Raw genomic sequence first — 23,342 nt, forward strand, 5'->3', positions numbered from 1 at the left:
GCAATTTTATACTCTGTCAATCAGCTTTACCAAGATATAAAGGGAGGCCTGCATTAGTGTTTGCAAGAAATAGAATTTCCATCATTGTAACAAGGTCCTGTGGACACTCCATTCGCAGATACATTTACCAGGATGTTTTCCCCCACGAGCCTTTCAAAATCCCTGTGAAATTTTAGATTAACATGATATGAGCTTTTTAAAAAAAATGCAAATTTTTAATGGGAATGCATTTCTGTCATAACATTCTTCATTCTTTGCTCTCCATTTTTCTCACAACTTTCTTTCCATACTCTGATATAATTTAAAAACTAGATCTTCACCCCAATATTCTGTCAAGCTCAGGCTGCTCTGTTGGTAAATAAGCTTTAGGAGCATGGTGAGCCCCCTTCCGCCAGCACCCTCAGGGTGCCAACTGCACCCCCTGCAGGTCCCTGGGTGGGCCCAGTAAGATGAGCGCGAGGTTTAATAGTGCCAGGATTTTAGGCAAGATGAAGAAGAAAGCTTTTCCCCATCGGTGCTGGTGATTTTTCTTGATTTTTCTCCCTCGATAGCTCCACCCACAACACCCAAGCATCCCAAGTAGCTGGGGCTCAGCATGGGTGTAGGGCCTCCTGTTCTATGTGTGGGACCTCGCAAGCTGGGGGTTTTCCTGTGGTGATGGTCAGGGCTCACAGGCTTCTCTCTGTATGCAGAGGTGCATTGGGGTTGCAGGGCTACCAGCCTTCTCATTCCAGTTTCATCACAGTGGTTCTACTTTTAATTACTTTGTTCATTGGGGTTTCACATAAGACTGCGTTAGGAGGGAAAAACTGTTCATTGCTTTAAAAATAATAAATCGTTATTAATTAGTTTGTCGTTCCTGTTTTGTTTTGGCTTTTTTTTTTTTTTTTTTTTTGGTGGCAGAAGCAGGAATGGCTATGCTAGAACAAGAATACAAGGCAGAGGTCAGAAATGGGCACCTCTTAATCAGCAATGGACTTAGCCAGCAGTTACAAACTAGAAATCCCTGAAGATAAGAGCTGCAGCCAGAACGTGCTAGAGCCTCCTCTCAAATCTGGAGGCCTGAGGAGAACCTGTGGGTACTCCAGGTCGGGGCACTGTAGCGCCACTGTTACACTCTCTGGTTATCCTTCTTCAGACTAGAGTGGTCCAAGAAGTACCATTAATGCATGTTTCTAGGCAGCCCCTACTTCCACCCAGCATGCAAGTGCAGAAATAGAGCTGAAGGTACAAGCAAAGCGGCGATGAAAGGGCCAGCACGTATCGCGCACCTAGTACGCACTGAACGAGTTACACAGTGTAATTCCACTTACTTTTCAACAACCTTATGAAGACTTAACTTTTATCCCCATTTTATCAAAATAGAAACAGGCAGGGAGCTAATTAACTCCTCCTTCCCATACTTCCCTCTGGTCCCAGGGACAGGAAGTGGGTGTCCTTGTTTTGAACACTTGAACTCTTTCAGTAGTACTTGATAGGTCTGCCTACCTTTATGTTGGTACCCTTTGCACTATCATTGTAATTAATGCTTTCTCAGTAATAATAGGAACTCTACATACTTGGCCTGACAATTCAGACACGCACATGGCTGAAAATGTTCCACGTTACTAGTAGTGGCAAAGGAATGCAAACTAAAAGAACAGAATTCCAGCTGTACTTAATAAAATCATAATTTTTTTTCTCCTTCTCTCACTCTCTCTGTTTCGTTTTTGTTTTTAGACAAACTGCTAAATGCTGGCGAAGGTGTGAGGAAATGGAAAAGTAGGAGTCACCAGCTGATGGGAGTGTAAACTGCTACAATTTTTTTGGTAAGCAACTTGGCAGTAAATATCAAGAACGCTGAAGTGCTTCTACATGTTACTCAGTCATTCTCATTCTGTAAATTTATCCTAAGAAAATAATCTTAAAGACCAAAAAATCTTTATGCCCAAAGAGGTTCACTATTGGAGTTGACCACAACCTGATGTCTACAATTAGAGGATGCAAGAACCAAATCATTCTCTTCAACAAACGTTGCTGGAAAAACTGGGTATCCACATGCAAAAGAATCAAACTGGACCCACATCTTACCCCACAGGCAAAAATCAACTCAAAATGCATTAAGAGTTAAACATAGGGGAAAAAAATTCCTAACACTGGTCTTGGCAATGATTGCTTGGATATGATACCAAAAGCACTGGCAACCAAAGCAAAAGTAGACAAGTGGGACTACATCGAAATAAAAAGCTTCTGCACAGTGAAGGAAACAATCAACAGAGTGAAAAGGCAACCTATGAAATGGGAGAAAATATCTGTAAACCGTAGCTGAAAAGGAGTTAATAACCAAATAAATAAGGAACTCTTCCAACTCAATGTTTAAAAATAACCTGATTTAAGAGTGAGCAAAGGACTTGAAATGCCATTTTTCCAAAGAAGACATACAATGATCAACAGGTACATGAAAAGGTAACATCACAGATCATCAGGGAAATGTAAATCAAAACCACAATAAGATATCACCTCACACATGTTAGGATGGCCACTATCAAAAAAATAGAATATGACAAGTATTAACAAGGAAGTGGAGAAACTAGAACTCCTGTGCACTGTTGGTGGAATGTAAAACAGTGCAGCCGACATGAAGACCCCTCAAAAAATTAAAAACATGATCCAGCAATCACACTTCTGGGGATTCATCTAAAAGAACTGAAAACAGAATCCTGAAGAGATATTTACACTCCCATGTTCACTGCAGCATTATTCACAATAGCTGAGAAGTGAAAACAACCTAAATTTCCATCAACGAAAGCACGAATAAAGAAAATGTGATACACACACACACACACACACACACACACACACACACACAATGGAATATTATTTAGTCTTAAAAAGGAAAGAAATCTTGCCTTATGCTACAATATGGATGAACTTGGAGGACATCATGCTAAGTGAAATAAGTAACAGAAGGACAAATACTGCATGATTCCATCTATATGAGGTAGCGAAAGGAGTAAAATGCACAGAAGAAGAAAGTAGAATGGTGGCTACCAGGGCCCGGGAGGAGGGAGAAATGCAGAGTTGCTGCTCGACTGGTATAAAGTGTCCGTCACGAAGATGAAAAGGTTCTAGAGATCTGCTGTACGACGACGGGCTTACAGTTAGCAACGCCGTGCCGTATACTTAAAAATTTGTTAAGACGGTAGATTTTATGTTATGTGCTTTTTATAACAAAAAAAGGAAGTAAATCATCCAGAGAATATTTTAAAATGTTTGAAGGCAGATGGCTAAAAGATGTGCACTTTACTGTTAAGTTAGAGGATAACCATTTTAAGGTCAGAGAACTCTGAAAATCTGATGATCCTCCCCCAGGAGGAATAAATTTACCCCCAATTCCCAACCATAAAGTCCAACTGAAGCGTCCCATGTTAATTTTTAAAAATATGAATATGCTATGTGATTATGATTCCTAAGTATGAAAAATGCACAGAAAAGAGGCTAGAAAGAATGGTTTTAAATATGACTAGATACAATGCAATTATGAATGACTTTATTCTTTTCTCAAATATAAAAATTATTATTATAATACCACTACAGAGGGAAAAACCATATCTAATACTGCTTGTAACAAACCAATAATTTAGTCTCTTTTTGGAAATTTGTCAAAATGAAATTTATCTTTAGCACCCTGAAGGAGTGAATGTAACATCCTGCAAACCAAAAATGTGTCTCTTCACAGGGAGAGCCTTGCGATGGAGGTGTAGCATACTAAGAGCACATAGCACTAATTAACTTAGGTCTGTGTAAAGTAACGGATCACTGATAGAAATGCGTCCCTCCCACGTCAACCTTGTCCAGCTGGGCAAGAGCAGGGCAGGTGAGGAAACACATTTTCCAGGAAAGTGGAAGAAAAATACTCAAGCTAAAAATCCATTAAACAGTATACAGCAATACAACATAACAATACATAGATAAAGATACAGAACAGAGCTGAACTTACCCTTCATTTGTCCAGCATTACATGAGTGAAATTTTCTTGAAAAAAAAATGGAGAAACTCTCTTTAAACTCAAAACTCCTATTTTAATCACATTAAATGGGAAAGTCCTCTAATGGTTTAAAGATTTGTCTTCTTCAACTGTGTACCCAGTTCTTGAAAATCACCAGCATGATTAAGATCCTAATACCCCTAGTCATTCTCAAAAAGAGGTGAACAGTAAGCACATAATCAATGCACTGTAGTGAGAGACCAGAGGGGGAAGACTGATTCTGGGACAAGGAGAGCACAGGCTTCCTGGTGGAGACTTGTAATGGTGGGGGTGAAGGATGAGGAGGACTGCCTCAGAAGAAGCAAAGAGGGAAGAGGAGAAGAATGTTTCTGGAACAGTAAGTGGACTGTTGGAAGGATCTAGAAAAAAATGAAAAACAAGTTGGGTTAGATCATGAGGGGTCCTGAAGAACTATCCAAGGAGTTGGTACCTTCCATAGGGCTGGAGACACTGCTGCACTTCCTTGGGAGGGGAGTAACACAGTTCGATTTGTAGTATGAGCCTATGGGCTGCTTCCTCCTTATAATCTGCTGCAATCTAAAGCTTCAGAAATCCTCATGCTTAGAATCTAACGGCTTCAGAGGCTCTCCTTCAGAACAGAAATCCATGGCTTTTTACTATTGTTATTTATTTATTTTTCAGTACGTGGGCCTCTCACTGTTGTGGCCTCTCCCGTCGCTGAGCACAGGCTCCGGACGCGCAGGCTCAGCGGCCATGGCTCACGGGTCCAGCCGCTCCGCGGCATGTGGGATCCTCCCGGACCGGGGCACGAACCCGTGTCCTCTGCATCGGCAGGCGGACTCTCAACCACTGCGCCACCAGGGAAGCCCTACTGTTGTTATTTATTTCCCAGTCCTGTGATGTGGTTAGGAGCTATACTCCCTACTCCTCATGTTTGCAGGTAAAGAGAGTTCCTAAGAATAACCCTCTGGGGGTAAATAACTAATATTTATCATTGGATGTTGAAATATTAACTATGCTTACTGGGATACCAGTTGGAACTAAGATGGAAATTTATGGAAGGCAGTTCACAGTTATCATATTTGGTATTTTTTTCTCCTTCCAAGCAGACTATAATTGGGTAAAACAGCGTGTATATACTGAAAATTCCTGTGGTGGGCCACTGACAACTTCCTGTGAAAGAGAAAAAGAAGGCTATGGCAGTGTTTAAGACATGATAATATCCTGAAGAAATCTGAATTGTCTACAGGGAATTGAGTGCCTTGGGAAGGGATGTGGCCGCCATCATTTGAAGGTTCAAGCCTAGGCTGGTCTGCCACCTGGTGGGATCTGGGGGTCAGCGGAGGGAGATGTTTAAGAGCTGGATAACCCAGAATCAGTTCAGGCTCTGTCATTTACTTACTGTGTGACCAAGAGCAGATTACTTAACCTCTCCAAACCTGCAGTGCCCTCATCTATGTAGCAGGGATAATAACATGACACACTTCACAAGGTTGTTATGAAAAATAAATGAGATGGCATACGTAGTTCAGTTAGCACTGTGCTTGCCACATAGTAAACATTAATAGAAACCAAAAATAAACATAATTATCATAGGATCATTATGAGGAGAGATTTAAGCTTAAAATGGGAAGGTGTCCTACATGACATTTAAGATCTCTTCTTACAACAAGAATCTACGTGTTTATATCCTCCACTGATGTTTCATTAGAATTAAGGCTATTCTCTGCCTGAAAAGTTATATACATATATATACACACACACATACATGCGCGTGCACGTGTATGTGCATTCGTGGTCACGCAGATGTGTGCACGTATGCACGTGTATGTGCATGTCTGCTAAAGTATTAGCAAGCAGTCCAACAAACAGAACACACATAAAAGATGTTTATAGCAGCCTGCATGTGGTACACGAGTACCAGAGGTTTGTGATTAATTCTGAACATATGAGGTCAGTGGCTCACAGGGCTTCTTCCCCACAGAAATGTCAATAATGAGGACGATCTGGAAACAAGTTTCCTCCTCAGCACAATCACCAACAAAGCAAAGTGATGGAGAATCGGTTTACTTACATGCCCTATCTTCTCTCAGTTTAATGATTAGAAGGTAAAGTGAAATCAAATTATTTCAACTTTTTCAAATTATTTCCACTTTTAAAAGACTTCTATTTTGCAAGTAGAATGCAGTTGACTGAGGTTAAATTCTTCCATGGCAGCTTTAAACTATTTCTTAGGGCTTTTACTACTCTTCTGGAGGCTCAACCATTTAAGACCATTATCTAGAATTAAACGACAGCTTCAATTAAAATATCTAACCAACAAGTATTGTTCCAGTTTTCTATCTTGTGTCCCAGGATTACAAGGCTCAGGTTGGTATAACTGGAAAAATTAAGATTCAGGTCCCATACTTGAGGAGCTGCCAACAAGCCAAATATTAATAATTTTAATAATTTACAAACATATAGTACTCAAGTATTTTCAAAGAACTTCGAACATATTATCTCGCTTGATCTTTATCACAGAAGATAGGTGAGTCTTATATTTTTATCTTCATTTGGAAGATGAGGGAAAACTTTGAGTTCAGAGATGCTAAACCCAAGATCCCATGGCTAATAAATGACAGAGCCAGATTTGGAACCCAAGTTTTTGTCTCAGAATCTAGGACTCTATTGCCCAATACTACTTTTAAAAGAGGCTTATTTATTTTAAGGCTATTTTATGAGCTACAGAGCTCATAAAATAGCTCTGTAGTTAGAGAATGATATTCAATAAATATTAATTGATGACCTAAGTTTACTGTAATTCAGGACAATATTTTCATGATTAGTTTTACATTTTAATCAAATTTGAATAAACGTTTTTTAACTTAGTTGAAAAAATATTAAATAGATATATTTTATACCACCCTATATATAGTACCTAAGTCTACAAGTACTATGTTGGTCATTATCCACCGAAACTAGAGTGGCTAAATACATCCTTCTGCAAATACGGCACTGTGCACCACTCTTCAATTTCCTGTTTTGTGAAAAGATGACCGTGACCTGAGTAAAACCTCAGGAATGATATTAGATCACTTATCTTTGTCACTCTGGATATCAACAAATTAAACTAGGCAACTCCATAAATCATCGCACAGGCACACATACACGCACCCAACCCCACCCTTTTGCTACAGTACTGCAACAAAACAAGAAGACAGCCTTCCTTTGTCATTTTTCACCAGTGAAAGTCTTCATCAGACATTTTGCCAAGAAATCTGTCTTGCAGTACCTGATGTGAACTGCAGGAGGTTTCCTAGAGGTCAAAATCAAGAAACTGAAAATGGCCCTCAGCAATGCGCCTATCACGTAGTAGGTACTCAAACACAGGTACGTCATGAACACACACTCCTCTTCTGAATAAAAGATTACAGAAATATCCTCTGCAAGACAACTATTTCCTACTATATATATATACCTATTAAAATGGCACTCACAAGTCAAGAGAAAACTACTTCTTCATACTTTGAGGTTTTCCTCGTTATTTGCTGGCCAATACTGATTAACTATCATTTACTTATGGAGATACAGAATGTCATATTAGTATTTTTTACCACTTTTATTCACAACAAGGTTCATTTCTCAAGTTGGTTCTAAGTAAGACTATAACTGGCGTGCAATTCCTATCAAATGCATCAACACCCTTGGGATCTCCATATTTTGCCACTTTCAGGCTTCCTGACCTGGCCTGCCTAAGCTAGGTCTATCAGTTTACCCTTACTGTATGAAGCCCGAAAATGGGCCCCAAAGCCTCTTGTTGTTTTACTTTAAAACAAGGCTAATAAGCATAGGCTCTACAGGGCCTCAACATTCATTGGTTGCAATTCATTTTTTTATAACTGGTGCATTCGAGACATGACATTGTGGTCACTGAACGCTCTCTGCTATCGTAACGAGTTCCTATGGGGATTCCACAGACTCACTTTTGGCACATGAGGATTGAATTCCACAGCTCTATGAATGGCCTCTACTGCATTCATCTCTGCTGTGCTCAGCCCCCGCCGAGATGCAGCCTCGGGAGAGAATCTGAAAAGCAGAAAGACAAACACCATCCAGTTGGGACCACTGCTTGGGCATTAACCTGGAAAGGCGTCTACACATCAAGGGCCCAGAAAACCACAGCGAGCCAAAGGCATGAGCTCTCCAAACCTCCACTACACAGAACCTCTGAGTGACCCCTCAGACAGAGGCCAACAAAAACCCCAGCAGAAGCAGAAAGCGTGCTTGCATCTAATCGCGGCAGGAATTAAATTCAGCTGTGAAGTCTCTCTGTCTAAATAGCTAATCTAAGTTTTCTAGGAGGTACCTGCTTAGGTCAGGGGAGCGGGTAGGACTGACAAGGGCAGACAGTGTAGGAAAAAGAGAAAACTAGGTTACAGAAGAGCGCACTTGGTTAAAAACAGAACTGGGGAGAATTTTAAAGGAGGCTCCCAACCCAATGTCAGTGCTGCGATGGAGGGTTAAGTCTTGCAGCTTCAGCAGCAGGCGAGCCTGCTTGGGGCTGTTCCGGCAGGGGGAGTGTGCATGCCCAAACTGCGGGCGAGACACCTGCCCAAGTGAATGAAAAAAACCAGACCATGCAATCTCTTTCTCACCTCACACCCAGGGCTAACTCCAGAGCTGTGCTTGGCAGGCAGACACCACAGGGGAAGCTGTGACAACCCTGGCCCTGCCCTCCCAAGCTGGAGTCGCTGTGTAGGGAGAAAAGATGTTGCAGTAGGTACTGGCGATCTACAGGATAAAAAAGAATGAAAGAAAATTACTTCGGTCTTGAAGTGCACACACACTTAACAGCAAACCTGTCTGACACAGCAGAGGCTGTTTTCTTTTCCTGTTATCTGCTTTTCAGTGCTACCGAGGGAGTGTATCGGGGAGTGTAAGCGTTTATGAACTCAAAACCAGTTAAGCCATCTATTTTCTTTCACCTGCCAGTCATCTTGGGGGTTTATGGAAATTCTCTATACCATAGTCACCTGCCTGAACAAAACGGGCAAATGTCCCACTGTGATGGTGACTCAAGGTAAACGGATCCTGGGTGGGGAGTTAGTTTGGAATTGATGAGGTAAGGAAAGGGAGATGACCATCCCCTTTTGCCATATTAATATGTTTGTTATGACTACTACCCCATCCTGGACTGCTGGAGGAAGAGGAATATGCAAAAAAAATGAATCAAAGAAGGCATTTTGTGTAAGTCCCAAGCAGGCCTTTTGGTATCTACTGTCTGGCAAAAAAAAAATAAAAATAAAAGTCACCTCAGAGGCATGGAGTTTCATATAAATCCCTCTTTAGGAACCCACACACCATTACAATACCTGGCGATATACATTCCCTCCTTCTAGTAGTGAAAGAAAAGAAAATGCAGGTTTTGGAAAATGCATGCTCATAAGCAGGGATCTCATAGACTAAGAAAAACTTGCAGAGAAAGCCCTCAGAGACAACACATCTCCTTCCGTCCAGACCAGCATCTGTACTGCACAGGCTACTATCCACTTACTTGTCAGAGACAGCTCTTGCTTTGAGCAAGGCCGCTGTGTAGCATATTGTTGCCGACTTTGGTAAGCTTATATCTGTTAGAGAGAAAAAAAGTAGGAACTGTTATAAGTCTGTACAAGCAAAGAGCAATGATTTTTTAATACACTAGCATTTTAATCATGTAAGCCTAAAGAGCATAAATTAAGAATAGTTTAACTGTTCCTTATGTATCCAAGTGGTAGGTGAAACTAAGGGTAATTCATACTTTTGTGAATAATTCAAGTTTCAAATCCACCACTGTTCAGCAATCATCTTTTATTTAAAATATGGATTTTTCATATGTTGAGTTTATTTAAGCAGAGAATAGCTATAAATACATAAATTTAAATATTACATGAATAGTCTTGATATCAAGAAAGGCAAATAGGACTTCTTTGTTAACTTATAAAATTTCTCAAGAGGCATATGAAATATTAAAGTGAAAAAAATATTATCTGGATTCTTTTTTAAAATATAAGGTTTTTTAGTGATAAATAAATGTATTTAAAAATTATTCTTTAGTGGTCAGATTTAAACCAGATTTCATGAAATTTATATTCAGTTTTTTTGTTAAAATTGGAAAGAGAAATCTTTATGAGGATATATTATGAAATCTTTATAAAACTATACAATTTTTGTTCATTCAAACCCATGATAAAGCCCCTTTCATATGAAGCCTAATTTGTTGCCCAGAAAAACAGTTCCTTTCAGTTTGTATAGAAAATTTCAGATGGAGGGGTGGGAACGGGTACCAGATTCAGATAGAGTTTACAGGCAAATAAAAGCACAGAGTACAACTAAGAGGAGATAAGTGCAAAGACGGTAGCCCCTCTGGGGGCAGGGGGTAGGACTTGTTTTTAAATTATGATCCTATTTCGCACCAGAGCTGTCTTTCTTTAACACTCAGACTAGGTAAAAATATGCCATTCCCAGGTGCTACAAAATTCGCCCGAGGTTAGAAGAACTCTTAACACCTGGAACGCCCTCCAAGTTTCTTTCGGGCTGTTTTCAACTTTAGAAGAATTACATTACGGTAGGGATGAAAAGGAAAGTCCATAACTAGACAAAAGTCAACAGCAGAAGAAAATAATTTCATAAAAGAAAAACAACCTTTCATTCAATAATGAGTATTTACCACCAATTCCAGCATGAGGAATTTCTCTTTGAGGGAAATTTCAATGACATTGATAAAATACAAATCATCAGAGAAAATACCAACACAGAATTGAAAGGGAGAGAGGTCTTTGTAACCCTGATCTCATAAATTATATCCAAACAAAATTTCAGCACCATATGCATACTGTAAAATGGTGTGCTTATGACTAAGAAGGAAAAAAAAATGTCAGACACTCATGGATTTGTCTTGTTGCTTCTCCAACATCTAAACATTTAACCACTTCCCAGTATGTGAAGTCAATTCAGGAATCAATTATCTTGATTGCTAGGGTCCATTTATTGGTTGTTACTGGAAGATAATTTAAAAAAACTGCAGATAATACACACTCTACTTAAAAGTTCAGACCTTTTTTTTTTTTTTTTTTAAACTTCAGACCTTTCATTTAAAAATTATCCAAACCCTGCTTCCACCCTTCCTGGTGTGATCTGTGTTCCTTCTGCGACAATGCAGCACCTTTCTATGAAGTGGGAACAAAGGATTAGTCCTAGAAAGGAGTCGAAACTGAACATAATGGTCAAAATTATTCGAAGGTGGCAGCACAGATGGAACCTCACGTGATAAACTAAAGAAAACCTGTTGTTAAGGATTTAGCTTCTCAATGAGAACGATCATGTTGTTTTGAAGGTTACCTAAGCAAGCAAATGAACACATTCACCCAGTTGGAAATGCAGAAAGAGATACGATTGATGTGTTCCAGCAGAATATTAGAGATGCCTAATCAAAGGTGATCTTTAATCCCCTCACACCCATAGACAGGACATTCACAACTCTGCAACGTTACAACTACTATGGTACATTTTCCCCATTTAATAAAATTTTACCCTTACTCCCTCATTGTATGTAAAGATACTGGTATATGTGCACAGTCATAATGCTTAAAAAAATAAAGAAAAAAATACTTTAATCAATATCAAATGGGAAAAGGAAGAAATATAAATACCCCATTCCCCACCAGTGGCAAGTTCATTCCATTTGTTATCTCTTTAGTATATTATTTTGCTCTCACTATTAAACAAAAATTAAAAACAGCAAACAATTCTTGCATAACTTACTTATATATTTTCAATAGTTTTCTTTTAATTCTTTCAAAGCAATACATCTATTTGGTAATGGTAATTTGTCTCTAAGCAGGGATGAATCATTATAAAGAAACTGATCCTAAATTACCCTTCAGGTAAAGCATCTTGTTCAAATAAGGTTTTTTGTGTACAACACTTTTTTTTAAATGTGGCAATATAAATCAAATGCTTTAACATTTTGCCTACCCAGCAATTCTACTTCTGAGACTTTATCCTAAGGGAAATCATCACAACTGTGCATGAAGATTTAGCTTTAAGGATGTTGATCACGACATTGTTTCTAACGGTAGAAAACTGGAAACGGCCCAAATGTCAATCATAGGAGAATGGCTAAGGTGCTGCACATCCACAGGGTGCAATTCGATGCAGTCGTTAAATCATGTGGTGGAAAGTATTTTATGACCTGGGGAAATGTTGCATTGTTGTGTACACATCAATAAGTAAAACAAGTTTACAAAAATTATGATTTCACATATTTTTAAAAAGCATTTTATGCACAGAGATAAAAAGGCTGGAACTATATATACCAAATATCAACAGTTTTTATTTCTGGGTGCTGGGATTATAGACAATTTTTTTCTATGTTTACCTTCATTTCCAAAGCTTCCTGCGACATACACGTAATAAGTGAATTTTTAAAAGATAACAATGATGCTAAGTGGAAGAATTCTTTCTACAAATTGTCTGCAGCAAGTTCATGGGCGAATATGATACACTGGTGGAGCGAGACACAGACAGCATAAACAGACAAAGGCAGAACTTACACGAAGTGCTGTTAGCCCGCAGATGTAGAAAATTATTTATATACCTTCATGAAAGTTAGTGTATTCCTTTTGTGGTGTGCAGTTGTTAACCGTATTTTAATCTAACAAATGCCTAATATCTAAATCAGAGGCAGGACCTGCATGTTTTGGCTCACTTTTAAGAAAAAACCATATACGTTACCTCTCGGAGAAAGCTAATTATTATGGGCTGCTTGCCCCATGAGCCTTTTTCATTTCTTTAGGGAAAAAGAAAAAAAAGGCTGAGACTTGGTTGTTGTTGCCTATTATAATTATGAAACTTATTATTTTGAAATAATTATGGGGTCATAGGAAGTTGTGAATATAGTACACGGAGTTCTGTGAAGCTTCCTTTAGCGTCCCTCAAATGGTGACAACTCACATAACTGCATTATAACATTAAAAAAACCAAGAAATTGACGTTGGTACAGTACTATTAAGTCAATTACAGACCTTATTCAGTTTTCACCAGTTTTTACATGCATTCCTGTGTGTGTGGTTCTATGCAATTTTATCCCAAGGCTAGATTCATGTAACCACCACTACCATCAAAATACACAACTTTTCCAAAGGAACTTTCTCACGCTACCCCTTTATTTGTACCCTCCCCACCCATACCTGTTCCCAGTGACCACTAATCTGTTCTCTATCTCCATAGACTTGTTTGCCTACTATGATTTTATGCTTTTGCCACCAGGCAAATGGATAAAATGGTAAGGGGAACAGGGTGACTAACCGTACTGATGAAAATGGTAGTATCAGAAGTTTTAAGCAGGAAATAACAACAAATAAGCTGCTTTCCAATATTGCTTGTAATTTATTCAGAAATTTTATTTTGAGGAAGAAACTCAAAATCGTTCTAAGTCCAATTTTGTATGAGCAGACTCTAACTGTGCAGTGCTTTTCTGTCTTTTGAAAGTGGTGTGTAGCTACCGTTATTGCCAGAAAGTTCCCTTAAGAATTAGAATCCAAGGAGGAAATCAAAGTAAATGAGACATCACACACTCATTGTAGAAACAAGGAATGCTGAATAAATGTTTCTCACTTCGGCAAAGCTGAACTGTTGGCGTTAGTTTAATTTTCCTTCCATTTCTTTCCATCTTGTGTTTCATACAGATCCTTTTATGAAAGAAGAACTTTCTCCAAGCATCTTAGGTGTACAAAATCAAATTGTTGTGAAAGTCTTTCCTTAAAATCTACAATCTTGAATTTCATACAACTGGAATCATAGCATGTGTACTTTTGTGTCTGGGTTCTCTCTCTCCAAATGATGTTTCTGAGGTTCATCCATGTTGTAGCGTGTATCAGTACTTCGTTCCTTTTTATTGCCAAGTCGTATTTCATTGTGTGGATATACAATATGTTTATTCTCTTGCTAATGGCTACTTGGATTGTTCTCCAGTTTTGGACTACTATGAAGAAAGCTGTTGTGACTATTCTTGTGTACTGTTTGGTTTTAAAAAAAAAACCCTCATTTTTTCTTGGATATGTAACTGGAAATGGAATTGAGTCAGAAGGTAGATGAATGTTTAAACTGGTAGACAGTGCTCCATAGTGGTTGTATGAAGTTTGCAAAGCTAATATACGGCGAGAGAGGTCAGAAAAAGGATGATTTCTGGGTTAGAGGGGCAATTTTCTGAGATGATGGAAAGTTCCATGATTCTGGGCGGTGATCACAGAGGTATATACATAGGTGAAAAGTCATCCCAGTCTACATTTAAGATTTGTGCATGTTACAATATGTAATTTATACCACAATAAAAAAGACGAAAAAAAAAAAAAAGCCAAACCTACAATCCTGTGTCACCTGAAGCTGCCTTCTCTTACTTGCCTTTCATCATTCCGGCCCCTCCATTCTCTCTATGCATCCTTATCTAAAAATTACTTCCTAGTTTAATAAACAGAATCCGATTATGTTTCAGGTTGGCCTTTCAAATACTAAGATGGTTAAATTATCTCCTCTAAACCTAATCTTTTCCAGAATAAATACTTCTAGCCCCTCAACTGACACAGTCTTCAGAGCTTCTCACTTATTTTTGTTACGGAGCCATGGGTGATTTCAAAATATGAGAATTAGAAGTGGAAATAATCATCTGAATCCCTGAAACCCGACAGTACAGAACTCAGGGGAAACGTGCAGTCTGAGCAGCCCTGGCCACGAGCATTCTCTGAGTACTAGCTGGGCTGGCCCTGAAGCTGAGCACCTGGAGCGGTTTGTTCCTACGGTCGTGTGGTCAACAAACCCCTCTGATTCTATTCAAACCAATTTCAGCCAAAGCCAGGTCTTTTCTCTTTTACTTCAGCCATGAGAATTTTTGAACCTAAGAGCAGGATTTCACATTTGACTCCATTAAATTTTAAATCTTAAGATAAAATCTAGGACTTCTCTGATGGCACAGTGGTTAAGAATCCACCTGCCAATGCAGGGGACACGACCCCTGGTCCGGGAAGATCCCACATGCCGCGGAGCAACTAAGCCTGTGCACCACAACTACTGAGCCTGCGCTCTAGAGCCTGCAAGCCACAGCTACCGAGCCTGCGCTCTAGAGCCTGCAAGCCGCAACTACTGAGCCCACGTGCCACAACTACTGAAGCCCGTGCACCTAGAGCCCGTGCTCCGCGACAAGAGAAGCCAACGCATGCTGCAACTACAGAAAGCCCACGCCACGTGCAGCAACAAAGACCCAATGCAGCCAAAAATAAAATAAATAAACTTCTAAAAAAATAAAATCTAAACCATTAACTATTAATGGTTTCAGCATATTAGTCCAGGCTATTAGTCATTGTTGTAACTCAACCTACCACTCACAGCTTTGCTCCATATACCTCGTAAGTACACCTTCCTCCCCATATGATTATTATCATCATCAAAATTACTGCTGACATTTATCAAGGGCTTATTAAGTGCCAGGCACTGTTGTTAATCACTTACACACATTAATCCTCAGGGCAACCCTATGAGATAGGACCCACTGCTAGCCCTGTTTTATAGATGGGGAAAGTGAGGCATAGAACAGTTAAGAAATATGCCGACATCACACACTTAGAACAAATAATGAGCTTCCCCCAGAACACACGCTTTTTAACTGTGCTATGCTGTTGACAAGGTCTGATTTAAAAACATACTGACCATAGCAATACCAAGGAGAGAATCCAAAAATGGTATTCTAGAGATCACCCTAAATTTGCAATGGTCTGCAATGATCTATGTGCAACCATTTATTAATAGTTATGATAGGTATTATACCATTAAATTATACCATTTATTAATGGTGTAATAGGCATCATGACCACATTGCTCCACGTTACCTGAAAAGACAGCATTAAAAACATTATCAAAATTCACTTTGCTATAAGGCAGAGACTAACACACCATTGTAAAGCAATTATACTCCAATAAAGATGTTAAAAAAATTTATCAAATGTTTTATTTAAATAAAGATACAAATACTCCCATGGCATTTCTCTAATTCAGAAATATAAAGAAAAATGGCCTTAATAAGAAACATTTAAATATTATTGTATAGACTACAAATATTTTCACATGTACTATCTCATCTGTTTTTATGTCACACAACTTCCTCAGTAAATCCATGCTGGATCTTCAATCACCTCTTTCCTAAGTGTTCATAAACCACATATTTCTCTCCTCTAGAATTTTGCTGGGATTGATTTATTTGTTGAAATTCTTAAAAAAAAAAATCAAAAGTATTGAGGGGAAATAGAAAATAGGAGTGAATAGCTGTATATTCTTATTAACTTATTAACACATTACTTTCTTATCCAGATAGTAGTACTACAAGATAATCAAAGAATTGGACAACAGCACATGACTGTGTAGGTCAGCCCTCAAAAATCTTTCATTTTACAGATAAAAAATACAGGCCCAGGGAAGCTAAATGATATACTTAAGAGCTGCCTAACTAATTAGTGACAGAGATGGTCTTGCAATAGCGTGTCTTTGTCACCATCCCATACTGCCAATGTGGTACTTGCTTTTATTTTCCTTATCATCATTCTCTCATACTTTATCATTTTCCTTGGAAAATGGCTTCACAAATAAAGTCTTGAGACTTTTGCCTCCTCTGAACTTTAGCCACCCAGAACACCTGCTGACAGGTTTCTACCTCACTTGTATATACTTATTTAGCTATTTGTCATTCTGATATTTTCATAAACTTTAATCATTTGTGTTTAATTTTACATTTTTTTCCCAGCGGGAATAACTATAATCTCATCTTTTAGAATCTCTCATCCTTCGTGAACCAATTTCCACTTTAAAAATCTCTGTATCTCCTATGCCACATAGTGTCCGCACAAAGTATTTATTGAATCTCCATTTATGGGTTTATATTTATCTTTCGTTTGAATTAAAAAAAGGGTGCGACTTCTAGTTGTTGTTATTATAAGCTATACGATAACATGCTCTCCTTTAAGGTGCTTCCTTTTTGGTAAGAATTAAATCCAAGGTATTAACCACTCTCAGGCTTTGTCTACTTTGGTTGTAATTAAAGTGTAAGACAAGACCTTGTCAGAAGCTTTGCTTTTAGCAAATGAGACTCGTAGATTGACAGGTGCAGGCCTTCACATCGCCTGCTCCAAATTCACCACCTCTGAAGACTAGGTGGACCTTCCACCTGTTCCCCACATTCCACTATGTTTTCCCTCCTCATGTCGTTGTTATGACTCAGCAGAAGTAGGCAGGTGTTGGTGGGTTACATGAATACTGGCAGGCTCTCGATAACATCTTAGTTACATGCCCCCGAAAGACAGATTATCTAAGGCTTATACTGGGTCTACATAGTTAAGAAAGAGATCCCAGGAGAGCAAATGAAATGAAGTAGCTATAGTTTAAAATAGAAAGTTTCGATCACCCAGGAAATAAAAAAAAGTTTCTGCACTGGGATTCCCATTTGTTGTATAAAGAAGAAAAGCCAAACTCTAAAAACTCTTTTATACTTGTTGGTTGGAAAACCCTGCATATGTTTCCCCGAAGGATAGAATTCTGTTTCTTCGCAGAGTCTGAAATCACCTCCCCTGTCCTCTCCAGCGGCATTCTACTCCTTCACATCTTAGGGCTTTCCCAGCATTCATCTCTCAACCACCTCAAGTCAAAAAAGGGTAGAGTGTGAATCCACTGTGCCACTCCCCTCACTCTGGGGGCAGGCTGAAGCCCCTCCTCTGCTGACATTGCCTCCAAGTCTCTCCATGGTCTCCAGAACAAAATCCAAACTAGATCCAAAGCTTTTTGAGGCCTGGCCCCTGCTTAACTCACCCAGTGCAAGTTCAGCCCTTTGCTACAGCCTCTGTCTTCCCTCTGCTCTGTGGGAAAGAGTTCTCCTCACAAGCTGTGTCAAAACTGCCCTGAACCTCTGGACATATTCTCTTTGCCTCCAGCACCTGCGCTGTCTGGCTCAGCACAGATCCCACCTCCACTGGAGTGGCTTCCCTCATTACCCTGGATGAGGTGTCCCTTCCATCTTGGGTTAAACTCTATCAGTCTTTACACTTTACAGCGATTGTCCATTCTCTTATTTCCCTCTCCTACTTACGTGGTGTGCTTTAGGGGTAAAAGCTGTGTTTCTTCATCACTTTGTACCCACAACACAAAGCAATGTTTGAAACATAGTTGGTGGTCAGTGTTTGCTGAATAAAATCCTAAGGTAATGTACTAACATATCAAATCACTTGATATTACCTTCCTTCAACATGCAAACATTTACTTCTAATTTAGCTTCTGGGAGCCAAAAGTGATCAGTGTTGATGGGTGCTTTAAGAGGGAGTCATAAACTTGTTATTTCTCAACACGTATACTTCCTCTATCTTTGCTTACAGCATTCCGGTAGAAGGCATGACATTGGACTGTGCTCTAAATCTAGATGTCTATTTGAAAAGGCAGTGGAATGAAAAAGTAGGGCAGGAAGAAGGCAAGAGTAAAAGCTGAAACAAGGTTGAAGAAAAGTAGAATTTTTGTCCAGAAACAAGGAAGGCAAACCACACATCTTCTGGCTCCCAGGGACCCTTTACGAGAATGATGCTGCTGAAAAAAAAAAAAAAAGTCATCTCAGGGAGGATGACTGTTAAGTTTTCAAAAGTCCTAAATGGCTCATAAGATCAAACCTGCAATTCAATGAAATAATCTTAGGACAAATTTATGTAATTATGAGTAAAACTGTCAATTTGATGTGTCTCAGAAAACCCATGGGGCAAAACTTTAGATAGGACAGAATTTTTCCAGGGATAATCTTTTCGCCTTATTTCCTTTTGTTCATCTGCAATAATAATAACAATCAAGATGTAATTTTAAAAGGACCATTACTTTCCCTGTGCATGAGATTAGTCAACTGAGGGTCAATTTTACATCTCTACTTCTAAAAGAATGTTTTCAAGGGTGGCAACCAGCAGATAAGTCCCAAAGCACCTCACAAGTAAGGACACTACGTCATAGTGCATCTCCATCTAACAAGCTGTTCGTTCACCATGGATGCTCTGAACACCTACTGTAGTACATAAGTGTCCAAGAGGAAGAGGACACAGGGCTTGCTCTCAAAGAGTTTCTTTCTCTGTACTTCCCCCAGCATGTTTCAAACTGATTCACTGAGCACGGATTCATCCCACCTCGACTCACCATGCGTTGTTTTTTGTTTTTAACATCTTTCTTCAATAGACCGAAAGCTTCTTGGCGACACAGAGTAAATCATATTCATCTCTGAATGTGGAAGCACCTAAAAGTTAGTATCTTCAACATAAAGGTTTGATAGATCCTTGCTGAATTAATTTGAAAAAATTAACCTAATTACTCTTATAACCATTTAAGATTACATAGTATCAAGCATCACTTTTCTTGGTTGCCCAGCAAATTGATATACTTGAAGTTTGTGTAGCCTTGACAGACGCTTTTAGAGCCACGAACTGACTAACCAAACAAACAAAATTGAAAAACAAACGAATGAAAATGCAGCCCACTTCTCCTTCCTGTTTGTGGACTGTAATGTCTTATTACTGTACCATTATGTGATGCTGTCCTCCATGTGACTGTCTTCAAGAAAATTTCTCAGTTTACTCCTGTTCATGATATGATGCAATGAAAACAACAGGTATGTAAAATTCTGTCCTTAGATTTTTTTGGGGGGGTTCCAGACAGTATGAAGTCTTTCTGTCCCACCTTCAAAAAGTCAATCTAAGGTCCCCTTTCAACCAAAGGTGAAAACTCCACTGAAGAAATAGAAAGGACTGATATACTAGAACCTCAAAATGATGTGCCACCTGGGATGGGGAAATACTACATGATCTTGGTAACCTGGAGGAGGGGGAGAGGCAGGCAACACGGATTCAACTATCATGCTACAAAGCCAAACAACAGATCTTGTTTGCAACTTTGGAATTGGATTACCCCAAAAGGTCTGTGTCAGGAGGCCCTTCTGTGGCTGGTGCCCTGGAGCCAAATATGGCAGTTTATGTGATGGTGATGGCCAGCTAAGGAGGGATGTTACCTTGGTAAATTATGCTAACTGGGCAGTAAGGATTACTAAAGCCAGCATAAATTTAGAGGGTTTGTTCATGTGCCAACTCTGCGAATCACAGATGTATGCATTCATAAAATGTCTTCCATCATCAGAGACTGTAGAAGTTTTTCACGTACACAGTCTTCACTGAAATAGCCTCTGTTATCAGAACTCCCACTCATTTCATGTATAGTATATACATGCCCTTTGTAACGTCAAAGGCCTAGTCCTCTTGATGGATCTAACTCTTAGTTTCCAAGTCAGCAGGGCACCCACTGCAAAGCTATACAGGGCCATCACTTCTCAGTCACTCGCGCTTACCAGCCTGAAGCCATAGCCCATGGTGTCAGTGCTGATAATTATTTTCTTCTTTGAAGCAGCAACGGGATTACCTGCCTATCTTTTACACAAGGATTCTCTTCAGCATTTGCCGGGTATCCTTGATCTTTTCCATAAGAGCCAGGCCAGGGAAGGGAGCTGGACTAGGCTTCGAGTCTGTCATTAGGGACTGATGACACTTCCAACCCTCTTTCTTGAATGCAGCCTCCTTTTGTAGTGGATATGTGTCAGAAGCTGCCTGTGCCTATGGCATCAGAACTCACATCTATACATACACTTGACCGAAAAGCACCATTTTGGAGGTCTGGACAGCCTGACGCTGACCGCTTCAATACAGATTTTTTTTTTTTAATATTTATTTATTTTATTTGGTTGTGCCAGGTCTTAGTTGCGGCTCGAGGGCTCCTTAGTTGTGGCATGTGAACGCTTGGTTGTGGCATGCATGCGGGATCTAGTTCCCTGACCAGGGATCGAACCCGGGCCCCCTGCACTGGGAGCGTGGAGTCTTAACCACTGTGCCACCAGGGAAGTCCCGTCAATAGAGATTTTATTCACTGATCCTTCTGGCGTCTCAAATCCCTCTTATTCCACAAACATAAATGGAAAACAGCCTAACCAAAAGACAGGGTATCCAGTGACCATTTCAGAGGAATGGAGATGATAGTTGAGTAACTTGTACTAGTTATAAGGCCCTGGGCAATGAACAAAGTGTACAAAATTTTTACTTATAACTACATGCTGACTCTGCAAACCAATGATTAGCAAAAAGCTTATTCTCTGAATAGTCTCAACATAGAGTGATTCCCTCATGCTTTCTTTAGAATTTCTGTTTTCAATCTACTGAGATGAAAGTATTTCCCCCAATGTTACAAACATGTCTTGTTCTTGAAAGTATACCCTTTGCACATTGCCAGATGGTAGATAATAATGCTAATTTAGGATGGGCTTGATGGCACCAGTAAAAATGGTCTTGATATAGTTGTTGCATTTATATAGTATTCGTGACTATAAAAAAGACCAGCTGTCCCTCACAGGGAAATTCCTGCCCCCAAATTTAGGGCAATCACTAAATGACCTAATGGAGTAAATATCGAAAAGAGCTTGGATTTGTATTTCTATTGGTACAAATTGCCCCAAGGCTGAAACAATTTGTCTTTTGATCAGGAGTGAAAATGTTGGGCATTTTTCCTTTTTCAGCTTTCCAAATGTTAGAGTTGTTTATAGATAAAACTAAGCATTTCCATTCTTACCAAATATCTACACATATGTCCTATGAGATCTAAAATTAATTTTAATAACAGGCCATAACAATTTTGAGGGGGGCAAAAGACTGGGCTTTTATGCTCTCATTTTAACTGACATTTTATGTATGGTTTTCCATTTGAACAAAATGGATTGAGAACAGAGGTGAAGTTCAGGAGTGGTCACTTTAGCGCTTTATAATGGTTAATAGTTACTGAATTCTTACTGTATGGCCCACACTGTTCTAAACATTTACCATGGATTAACCGCTTTAATCCTCACAACAAATTCCCGGCTGCGTGATCCTGGGCAAGTTACTTAGGCTTTCTAAGCCTCGATTCCATTTCCAGAGAAAGAAATGGAAGCTTAGAAGGTTAAGTGATTTGCTGAAGTTCACTCAGCCAGTGAAAGGCAGAGCTGGGACTTGATCTCAGCAGGTCTTCCCCACCAACAGGACTGCCTTTGGCATCCTCAGGGATCACTAACTAGAGACAGAACTAGACACTCCCAAAGGAAATGCTCACAAAATTAGCACTCACATTCCTATTCACTTGCTCTGTGAGATTCTTCTAAAATTGAAATGGGCAAATGATAATGAATAAGAAACGCATGAATTCTTTTCCCCATTCCCACCCTAATCTTTGAGACTTAAGCTTTCAACCTAGGTGGCCTATAAACTTCTTTGAAAGGCACTCCAAAGCTTGCAACAACTTTCTCAATGGCTTTGAAAAGAAGGTTCTGATGGCTTAATGATCTTAAAAAACATTTCTGTCTTTATAGCTAATGTATGACTGAAAAAAAAAAGATAAATCTCCAATTAAATGGACATCATACATCAAATCCCCTTTGTGACTAAAGAAATCAGGTACATGTTGAAGATAGAAAGACATATTTTGAAGATGGTTTCAGAAAGATAAGCAAATATCGATATGCCCAATTCTTAAGGAACGATTTTAAAAGAATCTTAAAAGACAATTTGGCATTATTGAAATTCTGCACCACGGCTCCAGCCCGCCTAATTCATGCCTTTGTAAGAGGAGTGAGAGAGGGAGTGAAAGTCACTTCAGCAAGGCTTACATTTATGAAAAACACATGGGCTTTTAAAGCCAGCTAAACCTGAATTTGCATCTCAGTTCTACAGTTTTCAAGGAATGTGGTCTTGAAAGTTACTTAAATTCACAAGCCTCAGTTTCTGCATCTGCTAAAATGGAATAACTACCTCCTTGCAAAGACACTGTAAGGGTTATAGGTAGTGTGTGCAATGTGCTTGGCACGTGGTAGGTTCTCAACAAACTGTAGCTGATAATAACAACAAGAACAGTGTTAATAAAAACAATAAAAAATACTGCCAACAGCAGAGACCAGTGGAAGTATGATGATGGTTAAGAGCACGGGCCAGGGGTCAGACCACCTCAGCTTTTATCCTGGCTTTCCTTTCCTCATATAATTCACATCTTATTGAACAAAGACTGTTCTCAGTTTATCTCTGCTCTCATAACGTAACATCTCCAGGGCTTTACTTGACATCTTAGGCTCTTCACTTCAGCAAATTACTTAACTCTTCTCTGTACCAGTAACCACAGCTGTAAAATGGGGCTAATAATAGTATCTGCCTCATATGTTTGTGGTGAGAATAAATGAGTCCATCCACATAGAGCTTAGAACCATGTCTGACCC

At 39.3% G+C, this 23,342-nt stretch overlaps 1 protein-coding gene across 12 annotated transcripts in view; it reads right to left on the reverse strand.

The window, feature by feature from the left end:
• ST7 (suppression of tumorigenicity 7) overlaps positions 1-23,342 on the reverse strand; it is a 261,656-nt gene that overhangs the window by 28,410 nt on the left and 209,904 nt on the right. For 10 of the 12 annotated variants that reach the window (XR_004351467.1, XM_032643436.1, XM_032643435.1 and 7 more), the window contains 2 exons: positions 9,525-9,597; positions 7,954-8,056 (listed from right to left, as the gene is read on the reverse strand). Coding sequence is in view for 9 of the 12 variants with exons in the window: in XM_032643436.1 (XP_032499327.1) it covers positions 7,954-8,056; positions 9,525-9,597 (176 nt within the window). In the remaining 3 variants the exon portion in view is untranslated. Of the gene's footprint in view, positions 1-7,953; positions 8,057-8,625; positions 8,762-9,524; positions 9,598-23,342 lie in introns of all 12 variants that reach the window. The other 2 variants (XR_004351469.1, XR_004351468.1) reach the window with 1 other exon arrangement.

This window comes from Phocoena sinus, chromosome 9 (genome assembly GCF_008692025.1).
Source record: "Phocoena sinus isolate mPhoSin1 chromosome 9, mPhoSin1.pri, whole genome shotgun sequence".
Classification (NCBI taxonomy): Eukaryota; Metazoa; Chordata; class Mammalia; order Artiodactyla; family Phocoenidae; genus Phocoena; species Phocoena sinus.